Source organism: Anabas testudineus, chromosome 24 (assembly GCF_900324465.2).
Source record: "Anabas testudineus chromosome 24, fAnaTes1.2, whole genome shotgun sequence".
Classification (NCBI taxonomy): Eukaryota; Metazoa; Chordata; class Actinopteri; order Anabantiformes; family Anabantidae; genus Anabas; species Anabas testudineus.
Window position 1 is genome coordinate 6,145,167 of NC_046632.1, and position 19,096 is coordinate 6,164,262.

Sequence of the window (19,096 nt, forward strand, 5' to 3'; positions counted from 1 at the left end):
AACAAATCCCGGCCGAGATCCTTTCCAGATATCAGCTTTAGAGGGAGGAGAACACAAAGTCAAGCGACTAATGATTTTGTATTTTCAAGACAGCTTAAGCCTTGATTATTGTCCTTTTTGTGCACCCAACTGAAAACCTTAGCAAGTCAAGCAAAGGAATTTCAAAGCAAAGCACGTCAATGCCTGTTTACAACCAAAGAAAGTGCAGACACTTTTTGTCCACCTTTCTCGACTAAGAATGAAAGAATCAATGTCTTAGTTTTAGCAGATTCATGTGAGGGCAAGTGCCCGTAATTACTGTAGCCGAATTCATTAACACACATAAAACCTGGGCAACACACCAACAAAACATGAAAAAACCCTTTGTATCTTTTCTTGCAAGAAACTGATACTGAGAGCACCCACAGAGATTAATACCAAAAGGTGTGACACAAAGCTGAGTGAAGTGCCAGACACGATGGAGAGAAATGTATTGTTTACCTGTGTATCTTAAAACACTGCTCAATCCCCTCCTCACTGATATGTGATATTCCACATGACATGGCTGATGGTTTAAAAGCTTACATTCACCATCACCTTTCATATGGAGTTAACCTTAAGGTGGAAGCACTTTGAATGTCAACCCCTCCACATGTGGACCTTTTTAAATGCCACCGCTCTTTATTCTGCAATTGTGGAGCAGGACAGACAAAGGGATAGGAGGTGGCTATACAGGAAGGGAAAAGAGACTGGCAGATGATTTTTTTCCCCCCCCACCAGACGAAAACCAAATGACATACCATCAGCTAGGCTCAGCAGGGGGCTCATTTAACACTTGAAGGGGAGTGTGGGTACCAAGTGTGGGTCTTTGAAGGGCTAGAGTGTGGATCAGCTCATTTGATGATGTGCTCAATTACATAGTTGGATGAATGGCAGCCTTGAACTAGTGCGCAGAGCGTCCTCTTTTGGGTTCACTGAGCTTCTGTCAACTGGTTTGCCAAAAGTAGCCTTTACAACATGCAGCAAATCCATTTGCCAATACATCAATAAGTCAGCACTTTTACTAAAACCTGAAGGAACAATTAAACCTGAACATAAAATTTCTACAAAATGAGTACTGCATGATTTTAGCATCTACATCACACTTCTCCATAAACACAGAACGGACATATAAAGCTATGAACTGTAAGTTTTCTGCTGTAAACTGGAGAATACATAGCTGATCCTAATTTTATGTTGTTTAGGTTTAGACTACATGTTTTTAAGTAAATGTCGTCAGACTATTATACATCATCCTCTAACCATTTTTTAGATTTAAAAGGTGGCTACAAAATGTCAGAGTCTCCATAGTGACAAATCAGTGGCTGTGGTCAACCAAAACACAGACTCTTCATCTCTCAGCTTTAATGAAGGCCAGTACTGTAGCTGACAGTCAATCCAGTAGATTTTGTCATATTAGCAATGCGGCAGTGAAGATGTAGATTATGTTGCAGGATGAGCATCAGAAGTTTCTATGCATGTTTGAAAACTAGTTACATGAATTCAAGCTAAGTACAGTTGCCATCACTTTACAGCCACCTTTCAGACCAATAAAGATAAGGTTAAGATAAATTTGTGTGAACTACTACTTTATCCCTTTTAACTCTGAGCTTCCACCCTGAGATGAGGAAATAGAGGAGAGAGGTGCAGCTGTGGTAGCGATGACAAATGATAATGGCAAATCTAAGATGACAGCCACTTCGAATTGCCCAGGGATCAACAATGACCTTGTGACACTTGAGCAAATCGAGCAAATCTGATAACCTCCCACATGCTGTGGAGTGCAATGTGCTTGACCACACCAGTATGTTTCTGTTTGTTGTTCAGCCGTGTTCTCCTTTATGTTGTCATGAGATTTGCTGAGAGCATTTCCAGTCCTGAAGAGATGAGGACCAGGAGTCAGGCGTCAACTGTGATCTCTCAGTGTCCTGTAACAGCTGTCTCTTGCATCTGAGCATCCGGCTGCTGCTATCCCATGTTACATCTCTGCCACTCAGCGCCAACGGATAAGCAATCCAATTTCACACAAGCGCGCTCAGAAGGAGGCAATGCCGACGCAGAAATTAGGATTTATGCTTCAACAAGGACGCAAAGTTGTTTGTGGCTTGAAGGGTGGCGGTCCTGGGGATGGAGAGAGATCGGCTGAAGAATTAGTAAAAAGTAATTGAAATGTGATGGGGGAAATAAACAAGGGTGATAAAGTGGGGAAGGATGTTTCTTTGACTCTTACTTTCATCAACTGTTGTAGAGAGCAGAATAAGCTCCCAATTTGACAAACTATCTGGGAGCGATGGCAAGCACAGGAGATGGACAGAAAGCAGGAAAGACCATCGGACTAATCCACACTCTGTAACCACACCTTTGTCTGTGTGCTGTGCAACTCGCCTGTCCCTGCTCAGTCAAAGACCAGTGAGACGATGATCTCTGCGTACTGCTGGCAGAGCAGATGTACAGTATTGGATGACAACACCCTCCGCAGCCTTTTCAATATCGTGCACTCGTACTGCATAGTCACTGTGACATAAATAGTGAAGGGGCTTGCATCTCGTCTTCCACAAAGCAGAGAGACGTTCAAATCTGATATTGAATGACTGGTTATTAGATTGAGCCATCAGGCCGTCAGTTTGGAGCCATACTCATAAGACAGCCGGTATGTTGTGGAAGCTGCGTTTCATTCCCATCCCCACACACACACACACCCACACACACCCACACACACACACAAAACATAAAAAAAGAGGAGCGCAAGCCCCTGCTGGACCAGCTTCTCTCCTGCTGCCAGATCCACGCACGCAGCCTTTTGTGAAGCTCGCTGTAACCAGTAAAAACCACCGCAAAGCCAAGACCCTGAAAGGTCTTCTATTTTGGGATATCCATGGTTTTCAGAACACAACCAGTTTATGCTGTATTTTCTCAAAGAGAATTAAAATCCAGCAGATGCATCTAAAAAGGCAGAAAAAAACAAGGACTTTGTTAGGACATAAATTGGCCAGGTTTGCAGAATTGTGTCTTGTAAAAGAGAGACGGGTGGATGGATAAATGTGGCACTCTATTGTTGGTACCAAAGGTCAGCAGGGATCCTAGCTCTATAGACATAAAGACAGACAGAGGAGAGCCCAAGAGAGGATAAGAATTGGATAAAGCCTGTAGAACATCCTGTCACAGAGAGACTGACAAGACAAAGATAACACTTGCCTTCACCTTTTCTTTGACCTGTTGCATTCTTATCATCCCACATCCGCCAACTGTTTCATTTTATGTGGATTCTTTCCTTGAATCAACTGCTGTCAATATTTTTTGTTGACAATAAAAGATGACTATGTCGTGACGGAGTGATGAGGGTGTGAGATTTCTGATAAATCTGTCATCAGATGCACAACTTCAATTTTCCATCCATGCAATTTCAAATGCTGATAAAAAAAAAAAAAAAAAAAAAGAAGTCTGACAGTTTTTCTCTGTTAGTTTGACAGTGTACAGTCCTCATGACTGAGGTGCTTGTCTTTCAGTGTGTTTGGCTTCCTGTCTGTCTTGACTGTCTCTCCCTCTCTCTCTCTCTCTCTCTAACAGTTGTTGATTAGCAATCACTGCAGCATAGCCTGGTCTGATTCAGAGTGGAAAACTTTAATTCTCTCCACATGGTGCCGAGACATCCAGACCCTGGTGCAATTGCTCCCGGTAAACACACAATCACTGCTTCTCGTTAACACTCAAAAGTTTCCATAACTCATCGTAAGGAAAATCATTGCTTAATCCACACGTCGCTCCCTTGAGGTCCTCGGTTTCTTAATGACTACGTTGTAGATGCCTGACAGTAGATTCATTTGTCCACAAACATTATGATGTTTGTGTTTATAGATAAAGATTACAGTGAAATAATGCATGACTACTGAAAAGTGAACAGCAAAAGAGAAAGATTGTGTTCACAAACTGTCAGACCAATTAAAATCACATGTATGCATCTAACATGACATGTTATTAATATGTACCTTGGAAACAGTGGGCATTCAATGTGATGATGGGAATTAAAATCCCATTTCCCCAGTGAAGGAAAAATTCAATCAGAAAAAGCAAAAAAGGAAATATCACTGTTAATAGTGGCATGTCTAATACCGGAGGACAGCTTTCTGCATACTAACTAAGGGCTGTCTTTATCCAAACTGACATTTTGACCGGACAGTCAAGGCATAAAGAGCTGACAGGTTTGTCTCAGCTTGATGTCAGACACGCTGACTTTCAGCACTGAAATATACTCTGACACATGCACCACTTAACCACTTACAAAGAACAAAACGTATAACAGACCTCTGGCGCTACGTATTTAAAATTACAGAACTGTTTAAACACTGAAAGTCAGATAAGCAGATACTTGACTCACCTACTAAAACCCTTCAAGTTTTACATGATGGCCTCTGGATAATGAATGAAAGCTGCGGTGCTAAAATGAAATATTTCCCATCAATCAGTTCGTTCTACTTCTGAGAGCTGGGTTTTGTGACATTTTCAGTGTAAATGTAAATGGCACAGAGCAAATCTGTGATAGGAGGACAACCCATACAGGAGAAGCCAATAAATCAAATCCAGTCAGTGGAGTGTGAAGATTGTTTACCTTGCTGCTCCTAAGAAAGATAAATGCAGTTCAGAAAGGTAGAAGGAATTTTGACATTGTTGTGTTAGTTCACACTTCACAGCATTCGCTTATAGATCAGTTCACGCAGATTAAAACAAACTAGTTTACTTTAATAGTTCACAATTCTGAATTAAGTTCACAGTCCAAACAAATGTGCCTGTCCTGAGCTGTTCTTTTTCAGTGGAACCGTCTATCCATCTCCATGCCCAGTCATCATCACTTCCCACTGGTTGTATACTTATAGTGCAAAAATGGCTGAAAAGCCAGAAATCAAGTGATAGCATCAAATGAATAAATAAAAAAAGAAAAGAGAAACACAGACAATGCCCATGCTTCTTTAGCACTTTCATGCACAACAGTTCAGTTCATTTCAGTGGATAACTCCAGGAACAGAGGAACAACAGAACATAGTTACTTTTATCTCTAAAGAGTTTTATATACTTTAAGAATGATATAACCAAACAGGATGCCATCATAAAGTTATGTCCATTAGTACAAAATAACAAAAGGCAGGTAGAGAAGATTTTATATCAAGCTGTGAAGCAATTGTTTTTCTTGCAGCTATGCTTAGCGTTCTTGGTTTCCTCCTAAGGAAGTCAGGTTTTCTTTAGGACCTCATGGAGAGTGGTGTCTGCTTTAGAAACGTAGTTTCATCTCATCTCAATGATAGAGTTTCACGATTTGACAGAACTATTGTAGTTTCTTTTTTCTACTTGAAGCTAATTCAAAAGTAACTCTCACCTGCCACCCCTCCCCCGCGTGTCTCCGTTCTGTCTCCCTCATCCAGCATACCCAGCATGCTGCCTTCTCAAACTTTAATCATCTCCTATTCAATACATCTCACACCAACTCGACACAAGGTTATCCCAATTTTCAAAAGACTCCTTCTCCTTTTAGCCTGAACCTCAATAAAGACACTGTGATTTCCGAATTCAAAGGTCTGTTCATTACCAGGCTTCCTGACACAAGAGTGTTGTTCACATGGTAGAATTTTTTTTTCTTGATGCAAATTTAAAGACCCAGGAAAATAAAAAGCTGGATGAAAAATAAATAAATAAAAGCTAAAACACTGCTGATGCATCACAGAGGTGAGGCACAGTTCTGTCACACTGTCAACTCACATGCTGTTACTGCAGTTGCCTTAAAAATATTGAGTGTTTTAAAGCTGACCAGAATATATATCAACGTAATTTGTTCGCCTTGTCGCTCACATGTCATGAAAATGACAAATGTGCTTCAAACTGGTTGCAAAAAAGCATGCCTCCCAGAATAGGCATGCTTTTGTGAGTTTTCTTTCTTTTTTTTTGATTGTGTCAGAGAGAGGCCATGACACCTGCTGTTCTCTGGATACCATGTTGTGTTAGTCACAGTATGAGGTCTGCTTCAATCCATTGGCCAGCTGACCTGGCTGAAATCAATGTCCAACAAGACGCAATGTGTGATTTTGTTTCAAGATGAGCTCTATTGATCGATGATGTGAATGCTTGGAAATTGGAATTTTTCTTTCATGAGGCTTATCTGATGCCTTTAATCACATTTCTTTAAATCTGTTTCAATACTGACCCTCTGAAAAACATGACAAACATGGAAATACAATACGCTTTCTCAGTATGTGCTGACAATGGCAAAAGGGTAACCAGTCATGTTTAAAAGAATCACTGCCAGTATTGAGCTTTGTCATGGGATGATGACATCTTTTCCTAAGGAAGGTGAAGCCAATCAAAAAGAAAAATGGATGTATAACAATTTCTGTCAAGATGTGCTCAGCAGACAGAATGCTTCATTTGGCCTTGCTGGGGAAAACCACTTTAATGTACTGCCGGCAGCAGGTATTACACTGAATCCCTATCAGCTGAAGATCAAACAACAGTAGATGTCATAGCAGCGGCTGCAGGAACAGCAGAAACTCCTTGTTGAGGATAGCTTTTAATAAACAGAACTAAAGGCAAATATCAGGTTTATCCATCCTCATTCTCCCTCGCCCTTATTCTGGTATATAAAGAAACTACTAAAATCAGGAAGTCATAACTGAGAGAGCTCATAAGTGACAACACCACCGTCTACTGCTGTTTGTAAGGCAATCAAGTGCTTGAAACAATGACAGCTGCCAATGACAAAAACACTGTATTCTTTATCTAATAATTAATTTCTTTTAATTAAAATAACAGTCCCACACATTTTAAGAATGCTAACTTAGAGTTTCTTTCAACAACATTAACTTAATGAGATTGCTACAGGCTACACAAATAGCACATTCTCCTGGTGTGAAATAACTTCTGTGGTTTCAAAGACCCCAACAGTTTATATAAAGTATTATTCCTACCTCAGCTACTGCTCCTGCATTTCTGGTAAAAAGGAAATACAAAGTCCAGCACTACTGCTATTAAATGTGAGAGGAAGATGGATTAAAAATTTCATATTAAAAGATTAGACCATGGAGGAAAATCCATGTTTCAGTGGACTTTCTGTGGGAAGATACTTTCTGTGTGATATTATGTGTTAGCAGTTAAAAACAGCTTTGGCCCATGTTTAAACCTTATAAAATCCTTACTAACCCCCAATAATAACCTGTAACATTAATGTGCAAACATTTAATCCGGCTCAGATATTTTACAAAACCTTTCCCAGGAAGTGAATATACTTTTTAAAAGCACAAGTCTTTGCTAAATCATTGTTTGTATCACTGCAATACAAAGTAATTCCAGTAACACTGCTCTCTCTGGAACATACAGGCCAAAGAATACATCAGGTGATACTGGTAGTGTACGTGGCCCTTATTTCCCAATGAATATGTCAAGGCAGAATAAGTTCAGTCATTAACACCACTAAATTATACATAGTGTGGGTCACAAGGTGTGCACTCAATGTTTTAGCCAAACATTTTAAATTGAAATATATGATGTAATACCAGTGTTTATGTTCAGTTATGAACTTCCTGTTCTGTTATGTCTCCGCATGTGTATAATGAATATAAACCCCACAACAGGAGGAGACATCATAGTGAAATATTTGTTCATTTAATGAACAAATATCTGTTGTTGACATTAGTTTGCTTGGTGCCATCATGCTCAGTAGAAAGTTGGTCTAAAAGTGCTGTTCTTTTTTGCAATAAGCTAAAAATAAAGCAAAGACTTCATGTTAAAAATGTCCATTCTGTATTAGCATAGAATAAACTTATGTAGCTAATTGATGGATGGCTGTATCACTTGGAACAAGTTGAATGGCATCCAAAAAGATCCTCGACTTAATGTTGACGTATACAAGTCGTGTTCATGAGCAGCAGACAGAAATAGATGTGGTTTTTAACACCACAGATTTAGTGTGTGCACTGACTCAAAAATACATAAAAATTAATTAATGGCCCAACAGGGGATAACAAAGTGTAGCTCTAAATTAACTGTAGTCCACTGTTCCATTTGGTTAGCTTCACATCAGGATGGACAATGTGGCCAGATGGTACTTTTCAACTCTCAGCATTTGTCCTACACACACTCACATGCGCACACCTACACACACACACACACATACACAGGCATGTGCTCTCACACATACACACACGCATGCACACACAGTACCATCACGCCAACCCGATAACTCTTTATTGACCATTAAAGCTGAAACAAACAACATGAATAAAACTTATATAGAACAGAGAACTAAAAGCACCAAAGTAATGCTGCTACAGTACACCTGTTTAAGTTACACACATTTTAAATGAAAGAAAAGGATTACTCTATTTATGACTTTATTACACTGTGTGTAATATGTGCAGGGCTATCACTTTCACACATGCACACGCTCCGTGTCCCCACTAGGACCGCTGTGTTTATGAAGAGAGTGTCTCCGAACAGAAGAGATCAATAACAGCCTGTCAGCTTTTTAGTGTAGCCATGGACGGAGCAGAGACACAGGGACCACGGAGAGAGAGCTGCATCTGTCCATCAGACTCTTTGTCATCCCCAGCAGCTTTGATCGAAGATGACAGGATAGAGAGGGAGTAAATGAGGACAGCAGAAAACTGCAAAGAAGATAGAAAGAAGACTCCAATAGTGTTGGCCAGCTCTTGAGGTCCCTGTGTCTCTTCTATGTTGTAATTAAAGCTGAGCCCAGACTTTGGGTATTTCCCTTTTAGATGTTGCTGGTCTCTATTCCCCTGCATTACAAAGGACTGTCAAAGGCAAGACAAAGTAGAAAGGTAAATCCCTGAATAAAGCTAACAGAGTGGCATCTAGGGAAGGATCTGCATAATATGTGCTGCATATACTCACACACATTTTCACATATACTGTACCTTTAAACAAATTTGCACTCAAGTGCAAGGCAAAGCACCTAATTGCTCTGGCAGCCATTGAATGATAACAATGGCCACGGTGGGAGTTGGTGAGACTTTGTTGGGATGTATGTAATTATTCAGCTGCACAAAAGGAGGGGCTGACGCGGTGCCAAGGCAGATTTACTATGTCTGTGGTCAATGCATTCAGCAGGGTATCTAATAATGTGCACTTATGGGCTAAATTACTAGAGTATTGTTTACATCTGCTCTTAAAGTGCAGGCTACACTGAGACCAAGAGACCAAGAAGGTGTCAGGGAAAAAAAGCCTTGGTTGAGCTACTGAAGTTAAATTAAAGCAAATGCTCTGATAGTGAGGAGGAGTGTTGGTGTGAGTGAAGATGAATGGCATCCATGAAAGAAAAGGCAGGGGAGCGGCTGAAATGTCTAAGTCTTTTTTGGTAAAGGCCTCTCTTCACATACTGCTGACAGCCAAATAGCTAGCAAATCCCCAGGCGAGGGGGTGGAGTACACAAACTGTACGGCTCTTGACTATACTGTTCAGACATTTCCAAGCTGCCGTTATCAGCAGAAGGTCTAAACACAAACATGATTAGAAATGTATACACCAAAACCACAACGCTTCAAACACTGCTATTTATGCCACTCGAGGAGCCATCCTCATATTCTAGATCACTGATAACAAGGCGCTACCTTCATTACGAAAAAAGAAATTTGAATACGAGTTAAGTGCAGGTTGAGAGAAATTCTCTATCATACTATGACTTTTGGCTGATATAATTACATTGTCATGTGTTTGTTTGCTTATTAAGAAAAGCACCACCTATAACCATCACTTCTACCTTCAGCACCCATGACTGTCAGGGGTCATTTACATAACGACAGAAGAAAATTACCAAGGAGGCAAATGCAGGACAAGCCTGCCATTTGGCAGAGAGAGAAAATGAAGATGGAAGGAAAATGGTTTGGCAAGAAATTGGGCAATGGATAGAGAGAATGCAGAGAGAGCAGCTGAACTGGAATGAGGCATAAGGGTGGAGAGTGCAGGAGGCAGCACAGAGAGAGAGAGACAGAGAGAGAGAGAAAGAAAAAAGTTAGTGGAGGAGCTTCAAGAGCTGAGACAGTTGAACCATAAAGACAGGCATGCCAGTGAGTTGGACAGTGCAGAAACATTTGGAAAACTGGAACACAGTGAGAGAGAAGGAAGCTGGAAAGCTCCGAAAGCATGGAAAAAGTTGGACATTATGTCCAGTTGGGGAATCTGCACAGATTAAAGAGTTGACACAGAGAGAGGGAAAGACTAGAATGAAACTTGACAGCGGAGGAAGAAACACAGAGGTTGGAAAGACGAGTCACAGGAAGCAGGTGTCCCAGCATCCATTTGGACAAGCATCTTACCTTGGCTGATGCCGGAGCCACAGATCCTGCTGCTGTGATGCCTCGCTTGACCGCTATGTCACTGCTGGATGTTGTCACGGCAACTGTAACTGGGGTGGGCAAGAGAGAGGGGATGACTGGGAGGGGAAGGAGCCCCGGACGGTTGTTGCCATTGACAACAGCAGAGGCACAGCTGTGATTGGCTCCTCCATTGTGGAGTCCAGAAGGACGGATGTCCCTCCGCTCCCAGGGTCCCCGGTAGTCCCTCTCAAAGCGGTGGTGGTGACGTGACATCACTTCCTTTTCCTCTCAGAGGGAATAACAGGGGCAGGCCTGCAGGGAATGGGGAAAAAGGTCAGGTTAGTTTATTAGTTACACGTATGCAAATGACAGTAAGACAGCACACAATGACAGAGTTTTAAATATTACATTAAAAAGCCAGAGGACAAAGACAGAGCAAGAACTGGTGAGAAAAGGAGAGAACATGTAGACATGAAGGTGTAAATGCTCACAGCATCTGCTCCCTCTGCACCTGACTGACATGAACACACCACAGCTCATTTGTTGCCTCTAATTCCAATTTCTCCCAGTCATTAACGACAAGAGCGAAGGAAATGAGTACTGCTGAGGAGGTCTATAAAAAAAAAAAAAAAGGAACACCATCAGTGCCAACACCATAAGGAACTAAATTTGTTATTGTTTATTGTAGGCTCAACAATAGATGGGTAAAACAATACAATCAAGTCAAACGCAAACAGGTACATGCTCAGTTAACTTGTCATACGGACAGCGCAGCAGTATCATGACCTTGCGGTCAAAACTCATTCATCTGAATAGATAAATACCCCTCCAATTACAGCTCATCTCATACATCTAATGGCTGGTTAATTCAATCAGATTGCCCTTGAAGTGCATTTGAGGGTTCTCCCCTTCTCAAGCACAGCAGGATGTGATAGGCTAAGAGGCGACAGTGAGCTGGAATTACATCAGCATGGGATATGGTGCTATTGTGTAGCATAAGCAGCATATCACTCTATGTTATATCATGAATCAAAGCGATTCAGCATCTAAGTAGTAAAATCCATCACTCAGGGGTTTGTAGTGCATTGTACTTTTCTTCACCAAAGGCACGTTATGCTTCTCAAGCCCTTGATAACACATGAAATAAATAAATAACAACCTCAAACCAGGTTCAGCGAGCCCCATGCAAAATCCCCTGGTCTGTAAAAGGAAGAATGACAGCAGATGATAAGTCTTTATTCTACACGCTGAGGTCTGTCACGCCGCTTCTTTGCCTCACAGTGGAGCAAATGCCTTGAAATGCCGGCTTCTCTGTGTGTATTTCTATGCGCGAGTGTACAAAAGCACTATATACTACAGCTGAACAGCTAAATCTGCACAACCCGTTTTGGCAGACCGTAATGAGCACACACATGTTCAGTATCTGAGTGGAGCATGTGCGTCTGAGTAGGCTGGTGGAGGTTCTTTAAAAAGCTTTGATGCGAGTAAGAGCACCGACCCTACTGTAGATTTAGCTGCTGGGACCATCCATTTATTTAACCACTGAGAAGCTCACTCCTTCTTCCTTTGTCTTTCTTTGTTCTGCTCCCTTTCATTTTTTCCCCTCCTCTCTCAATCCCCCCTCCCTTTATTTATTTCTCCCTCGTACAAGGTCTGCTCTGTCCAAACACAGCGAGCTGATGTGTAGCCAGAGCCAGACGGAGCAACTAAAAGCTGTGACAATACTCGAGCTCTCTCTCTGCAATAACCCCTCTCCCTCTCCACAGTAACCTCTTTTAATAACCTCACATTTTCCATCAGAATAAGCTTGTATTATCTATAAAAAAAAAAGTGAGACAGAGAGTAACAAGGTGCTAGTCCAGTGGAACAATGGCAGAGTTAGTGCCAGGTAATATTTTCTTATCTCCTGAGCTTTACACCTCAGCTAAGTAAGAGCACAGACTGAAAAATTCCTTAACATAGGATCAGGACATTATTACAAGGTAGAATTAGGGACCGAGTGCATTTGCATTCACGGTTTTCTACATTTTATTTTTATCATTTATAGAATTAACTGGGTTCATGTCACTGTCTGTCTGTCTGTCCATTGTGCTCCTGGGTCTGAGACTTTTTTTTTTGCAATTTCCTGCCTAAACAGGAAATCGCAATAAACAGAGTGTATGTTTGTTTTCCAGTAAACAACCAGAAGAAAGGACACTTGAAAACAAATCCATTAGACTATGAATAAAAAACATAAAAAAAAAAAAGAAACAAAACAATCGACACTCGACAGAATATGCAGAATAAACTTTGGTGAGCCTGAACTACAGGGGGACAGAATGACGAGTGAAGAGTGGTTGTCCAGGACACATTTGAAAATAAGAAAACTTTAGTTTTATTCCAGCACCAAACTATGACCAAACTCTTACCTCCTTCTACCTCCTGTCTCTCAGTATTTACCATTTGTAATGAAAAGGAAAAGGACAAAAGGGCAAAACTGCATTATCCTATGATGCATATGTAAATGTTTAATAAGTAAAATAGGTTGCAAGCGTTTCATCCACTCTTTCTTTATCTGAGGGATACTGTACTTAATGATAAGCAACTAAAACAACTTGTCCAAGCCTGGGAGAGGTGGAGTGTTAGTAAGAGACAAGACATCAAAAGCAAGGTCAGTGGAACAAGAATCCAAGCTAAGGTGTTTTGTCTTTGCCAACGTGGCCTTTGAACTAGAACAAAATATGTCCTGCACCTTTATACACACACACACAACGCTGTCCACAAGGATTTAAACAGATATTAAGAATAACAGCGTCTAATAGTTCAACACTTTATTTCATAAAATATATGTTACGGGTCCAAGCCAGGCTTTGTGGTACATCGTGCTTCTTCCTTTAATACTAAACATGACTTGTGTTAAGTAGTGTATACAAATGAGAAATGCTGTTGTTTTTCTGTAGAGAAGTCTCTCACATTACCATGCAACAAATTCTATCACTCACTTACCCAAGTGGCATTTTCAGAATCTTGGCACTACATTTCAATATGTGCACAATCCTCTAAGTGAATTCCTGTCATCCTTGCACTATGAATGTCAGTATGTACTGTGTAGCCGGAGGCTGGCAGCTGATCCCTGCTGAACGGGTGTCACCAAAACAAATCCCACTAACTTTATGGTCCTCGGTGAACAGAAGGATTTAAGCTACTAATTACATACTTAAATTCTCGTCACAACTACGTTTCTGCAACTGCTTTTTTTTCCCCCTCTGCCCCTGTGTGTGTGTTCATGTGAGTCAGCTCACATCACCTTGAGGCTGAGAGTGTGCGCTGTGTGCTCGCGAGGGTAAGTACGAAGAGGTGATAAAAGAAATCTCGCTTCCAGAGGTGCCTGTGGAAATCAACACCCAACACACCTGTGGACTCTGCCAGACCAGATAAACACTTAAATACATCACATCTCCAATGACACTTTCCTCTGCACTGCAGGGCTCTAGGGAGAAGGTGCCAATAAAGATATGCCCATTTTCTTTCACATCCAATGAAGTCACTGTCAGCCATAGACAAGACAATGGTCTTTCAAAGGAGAGATGATAACCTCTGCGAGGTCTGCATGCTAAGCCAAGCTTTTTAAGGGCTCTTTCAATTTTATAACTAACTAATGACTGAAAATCAGTCATATCCTACAGCAATTAATGAGGCTCTCCAGCCTTTGCAGTCCTGTCAGCATGTTAATAACCTTACCTGAAGGTATAAGAGTTTCCCACGCCAACTGCTATTTTCCGAGTCTAGCTCCTACTTAAAATAACAGCTGATGACGGAAAATTCTTCTCTGCAAGATGAAAATCTAAACAAATGATTAAAAACCACTAATGCTCTGGAAGCAGCAACGGCCAAACGGCAGCAAAAAGGCTCTGGTTTCCAACATGAAAAGAGGAATCGAGGAAGAAAGTGAGAAATACCATGTCAGCAATCAAACCTAATGAGCTGACTGACTGGCTGACTGGCATCTCCATTGTGTTGTCAGCCACATCGTGAGTTAAAAGCAGTCAGCTGTAGCGCAGGCTGAGTGTGTTGGTCGCTGGTCGTTTTAAAAGCCTGTTTCAAAAATGGATATTTTAGTACTGCTGATGCATCAGAATCCAAATTACACCCAGCATACGATGTTCCAAATGTACGTGCATCTTAGACACAAAAGTGAGATAGTGAGATGGTGTGTACATACTTAAGAAGGAGGAAAAAGACAATGTGTGTGTGTGTCTCTAGTGTAAATGCATGCTAATGTTTGCATATGTGCAAGGTCAGTTGTTCCTGGTCTCATCGTGACCTTGTTGCTATCTCCATGGAGATGCATGTTCTTGCTTGAGTCCATGCAACCCATATCGTTGAGCTTCCATTCCCGAGTAACAGTGGAATGATTAGCCAAATTAAAAAGTTGTCTGGCAGGTGGAAACGTGAGACACACACCCTAAATAACAGCATCTGTCACTTCGAGGCAGCATGCAGCATGTCGGGTGTGTGTGACAGAGCTGTGTTAACAAAGGCACATGGGAATACACATGGAGCCACAGATAGACGTGAGGAAAGAAGGAGCGTAACAGATGGACAGAATGTGGCAGCGAATGAAAGACGGCAAGACGGCGTGAGCGAGCGAGAGAGAAAATCAGATATAACAGCAGTAAAGTGTGTGTGCGCAGCCTGAAATAGAGAGAAGGGTGTTAAGGATGGGATCAGGGTGGGATGGGTGTTGTGTCATGCGTCTGTTCTGGGGTGTGATGTTTGCTTTGCTGGCACATTCTGCCCTACGTTTTAAAACCCCAGCTATTCCACTCGCTACAGATACTCCCTAAGAGGAAGGGCTCCATTTCCAATCTGTACCGGTGTTTACTTATATTGACCCTGTGACAGCCCAGCGTTCACTATAGTGTCTCTCTCTCTCTCACACACACACACACACACACACACACACACACACACACACACGCACACACACACACACACACTTGGTATGAATGTGTGGTAATGATCAATTCATCCATCAGCAATCCGGATTGTACAAGTGAGGGCTGAGCAAAGTAGGTATGCAGTAACTTTACAGCGACAACATACTGCTGTAAATGAGCGGCCCTGTGGGAGGCACACAACCACTAATAGACACACACACACACACACACAGAATAACACAGGTGCACATTACTTACTCACACGCACCTTGCATATACAGTTATACAACTCCACAGCAGTAAATAGGCTGACAGTTCATCCAGGACCACAGAGGTATTCATGCCGATATTTAAATAATGGGAGAGACTGTTGGTACAAGAATAGCCCAGAGCAATGCAAGCCAGAGACTCAGGCTTTTTAAGTGCTCCTCCTCAGCAAGAGGTTGTACCACCAAAGACACACAGGATGACACTGTTTTAATTCCAATGTTGCATGTTTTGCCTGCTTATAGCTATGCATATACACACCTGCATATGTAGCTACACAAAAATATGACTCATTAAGCAATGTGCTGGCACACTAAAAATAATATTTCTTCAGTAGGAGATCTTACTTTCCATCACAGATTTTTCTTTTACTATTTTTAAAATATTGATCGTTGGAGCATACAGAACCAGGGTTTCCTGGGTATTTTTAGCTTTCCCACTTAAGGACAGGAGAAGAAACCTAATTGATGCTCCAGATGAAGGCAAAAACAAGAAGAACAAGGCACAAGCTAGAAGGAAGGCGAACACGGGAAAGGAAAAGTGGAGTTCAGGGTCTTCTTATCAGCTCAGACACATTGTGCGTGCACACGTTCACGTGTAGGTGTGGTGTGGGAGTTGCAGAGAGGAAGAGAAAGGGCCATCTTCAGGGATAAGAAGCAGAGATACATGCAGCTACATGCTGGCATGGAAACAAGCCTTTTGTTGAGATTGATTCTTTGCATTCGGGAGGTTTGAAGGAAATTAGTACTTTTTGTAAATGTCCGTACAGCTCATTAAAAGGCCTGCGTGGAATTCTGAGACCCAAAACGGCAGCTTGAGCACCATTCAAACCAAAATTACCTCCAATATCAGCACATTATTAGATACACATAGAGTGGTTTTACTTAAACAGCCAATGCTACATGGCAATTGGGATGCATTTGACACACAAATAAACCTGAATTATGGTGTAATCACCAGTCATTCTGAGCAGATGGAGAGCTAATCTGAATCCAGCGCCACACATTTCCTTATCTCATCTGCCTATTAGGATTTCCACCGGTGTTTCAGAGAAGATGATAGTGAGAGATGGCACTTTGTACATTAATCTGACACCTTGATGGATGAAACACTGGTGTGACATGCACACACTGCCTCGTTTTGCCAGAGACAGACACTTCCTGATCATCTTCTTTTTGATAAAGCACGCAAGCAAAGGCCAAATCATTCAAAGCAGATAAAAAAACGGGATAAGGTTTATTAGGTAGACGGAAAGAAGAGAAATAAAAAGAACGGGCTGAGGGTTATTTTTTCTTTCTTACGATTAAGAAATATTGCATGTACCTGCACCATTGGCAGCAAATTCCCCCTCAGTGTGCATCAGCACAATTCTTATAGTAGAGCATTAACAAGTAAAACTTTCTTCCAATCTGGAAAATAGCAGCTTGTGTGTGTGTTTTTGTGAGGGATACAACATGATGCAAGGGTGTCCAAGCTTCTTGTTTACTGTAGTTTGAGAACACAGGCTCTGTTTTTACTTTTGCATGATGAAAACAGCATGGGCCGACAGCCATTTTTCTGTCCAAAAATGTCAGCTCTCACTGGCACCCATGCAGACAGGAATGACAACAGTGTTATGAAATATTAGAATGGCCGAGTTAGTAACAGCCTGCCACTGTTTGGTTGTCAGTATCCCAGGCATGTGATTAGCCTAAGGAACAGAGAGGCACTGCTACCTCTACCGCTGCACACCACACCACGCTGCTGCTCAGTTAATTAAAACACAGACTTTCAACAAAACGCCACATTATCACAATGGCAAGACACAAAGTTGGAGAAAAACCCTGGGGCAAGCGTGCACAATTTCCCATCCAGCCTTTCTGAATGCTTTTTCTACAGGGTGTGGGAGCAGCAGCGTTCCAGATGCCAATCACGTAGTACATTAATGCTTGTGTTTATGTGTTGTTGTGTTTTTGTGTTTTCTCTGTGGCCCATGGCAGCTGATGCCTTTTCTCCCCCTGCTGCATCCTTCTGTGGATTTCTCTGTTCTCTAGACAAAAACCAACAACGGCATCAAAACAAACAGCTCTCACTGCTGATACCACACACAGCTACACACACAGACCCATACATACACACAGGGTAGTTCAAACTACAAAACTGACATTTTCTCTGGACTACTGTGAGTTTCAGTGTTAATATGTCAACATGTCTGTGTGTAGTTTAGCTTTGGTAGCAGGACATGAGGCAAATGCAAGAATAGTGACTTAATTATCTAAATGGCTGCTGCAGAGATTACTGAGGGCAGTGAGCATCCATCTCTTTCAACATCGCCAGCTTAGAGTGCATGGCCAAGCTGGAGGAGAGATCAGGAGATATAGACATCAATAAGAAAGACGGAGCGGCAATGAGAGAGTGAGGAAGAGAAGAAGAGAATTAAATGAGAGCGAGAGACAGGAGACAATGTGGAAGAGAGCACAAGGAGTGGCCACAGTGACAGTGATTTACAATGGAGAAATTTGTGAGCTTACTGGCCTCCACTATAAAAAGCTACCGTGGTATGTGGTTGTATCCTCAGCTACACAGACTCTGCCTACAGCTAAGATCGTGGCATCACCCCTGTTGCCATAGAAATGCCCTATGCATTTACAATTTTGCTCTTCCTATCATTTCCATAGAGATGCTCTGAGGCCGAGTTGGATCTTGACCCTCCTCTACATTTAGGTCTATCCCCCCTTACATAAGCACGCATTATTGACTTCTGCACGGCCAGGCAGTTACCATCCTTAGACTGGAGAGCCTTAGGTTTGATCCCCTTGTGTACACCTAGTACTCCAAGAAACCTTGAGCAGAATATTTAACCCCTACCTGCTCTAGATGACCCAGTCCCGCTGGTTATATCTGCACTCCAACCAGAGGCCATGAAGAGAATTTCCATTTGGAGGCTGAATAAAGTATACTTTATGAAAATAAAAAAGATTTATAATGGGAGCATTCATGTGAAGCAACATCCAAGATTGTAGTACTAAAAGGCAATTTAACAAAAAAATGAAAACCACCGCCACCCAAGACACCGTTTTCCCCAGCAGAAATTATTAAATGGCTCTATTAATGTTCTTGTTAAGTTTATATTTTAGAGGAAATGAGTAGGAAACGACAGCTTATACAGGCAGCGTTTCCCTTGTTAGAAGCTTCAGCTTCAGTCACTGACAGCAGGGACAGTGGTAAGGAAAGCATGCTTATGACTGAAACGCTCACTGGTTTGGATCCCTAGACTGTCTAGGGAAACAGAAAATGAATAAATAACACTTTCTGCCTTCAACAGCTACTGTGAATGAACTACTGAACTAGACATACTGCAATGCAACATCTTTAAGTCATACCGACTTGTCCCTACCACATCTAAGCTCAAGACCAGACTAAATTTCGAATTTTACTCAAGACGACCAAAGAAGTGTGAATTTATGCCAGTAAAGGAATTAGAATCTGGCTCCACTAGGTGAGGGATCCCAAACACGGCAATGCTTTATCCAAAAGACATCCAAGACAACAGAAACATTTGTAACTTTTGACTTCCTGATGAGAATATGTTCAACT

The 19,096-nt window shown here is 41.7% G+C and overlaps 1 protein-coding gene across 1 annotated transcript in view; it reads right to left on the bottom strand.

Annotated features, from left to right (window-relative positions):
• Window positions 1-19,096, bottom strand: part of LOC113149836 (kelch-like protein 29) — a 184,796-nt gene that overhangs the window by 110,334 nt on the left and 55,366 nt on the right. The window contains exon 3 of the mRNA XM_026342174.1: window positions 10,335-10,646. Within this exon, the coding sequence (XP_026197959.1) occupies window positions 10,335-10,607 (273 nt within the window). The 5' untranslated portion in view covers window positions 10,608-10,646. The remainder of the gene's footprint in view (window positions 1-10,334; window positions 10,647-19,096) is intronic.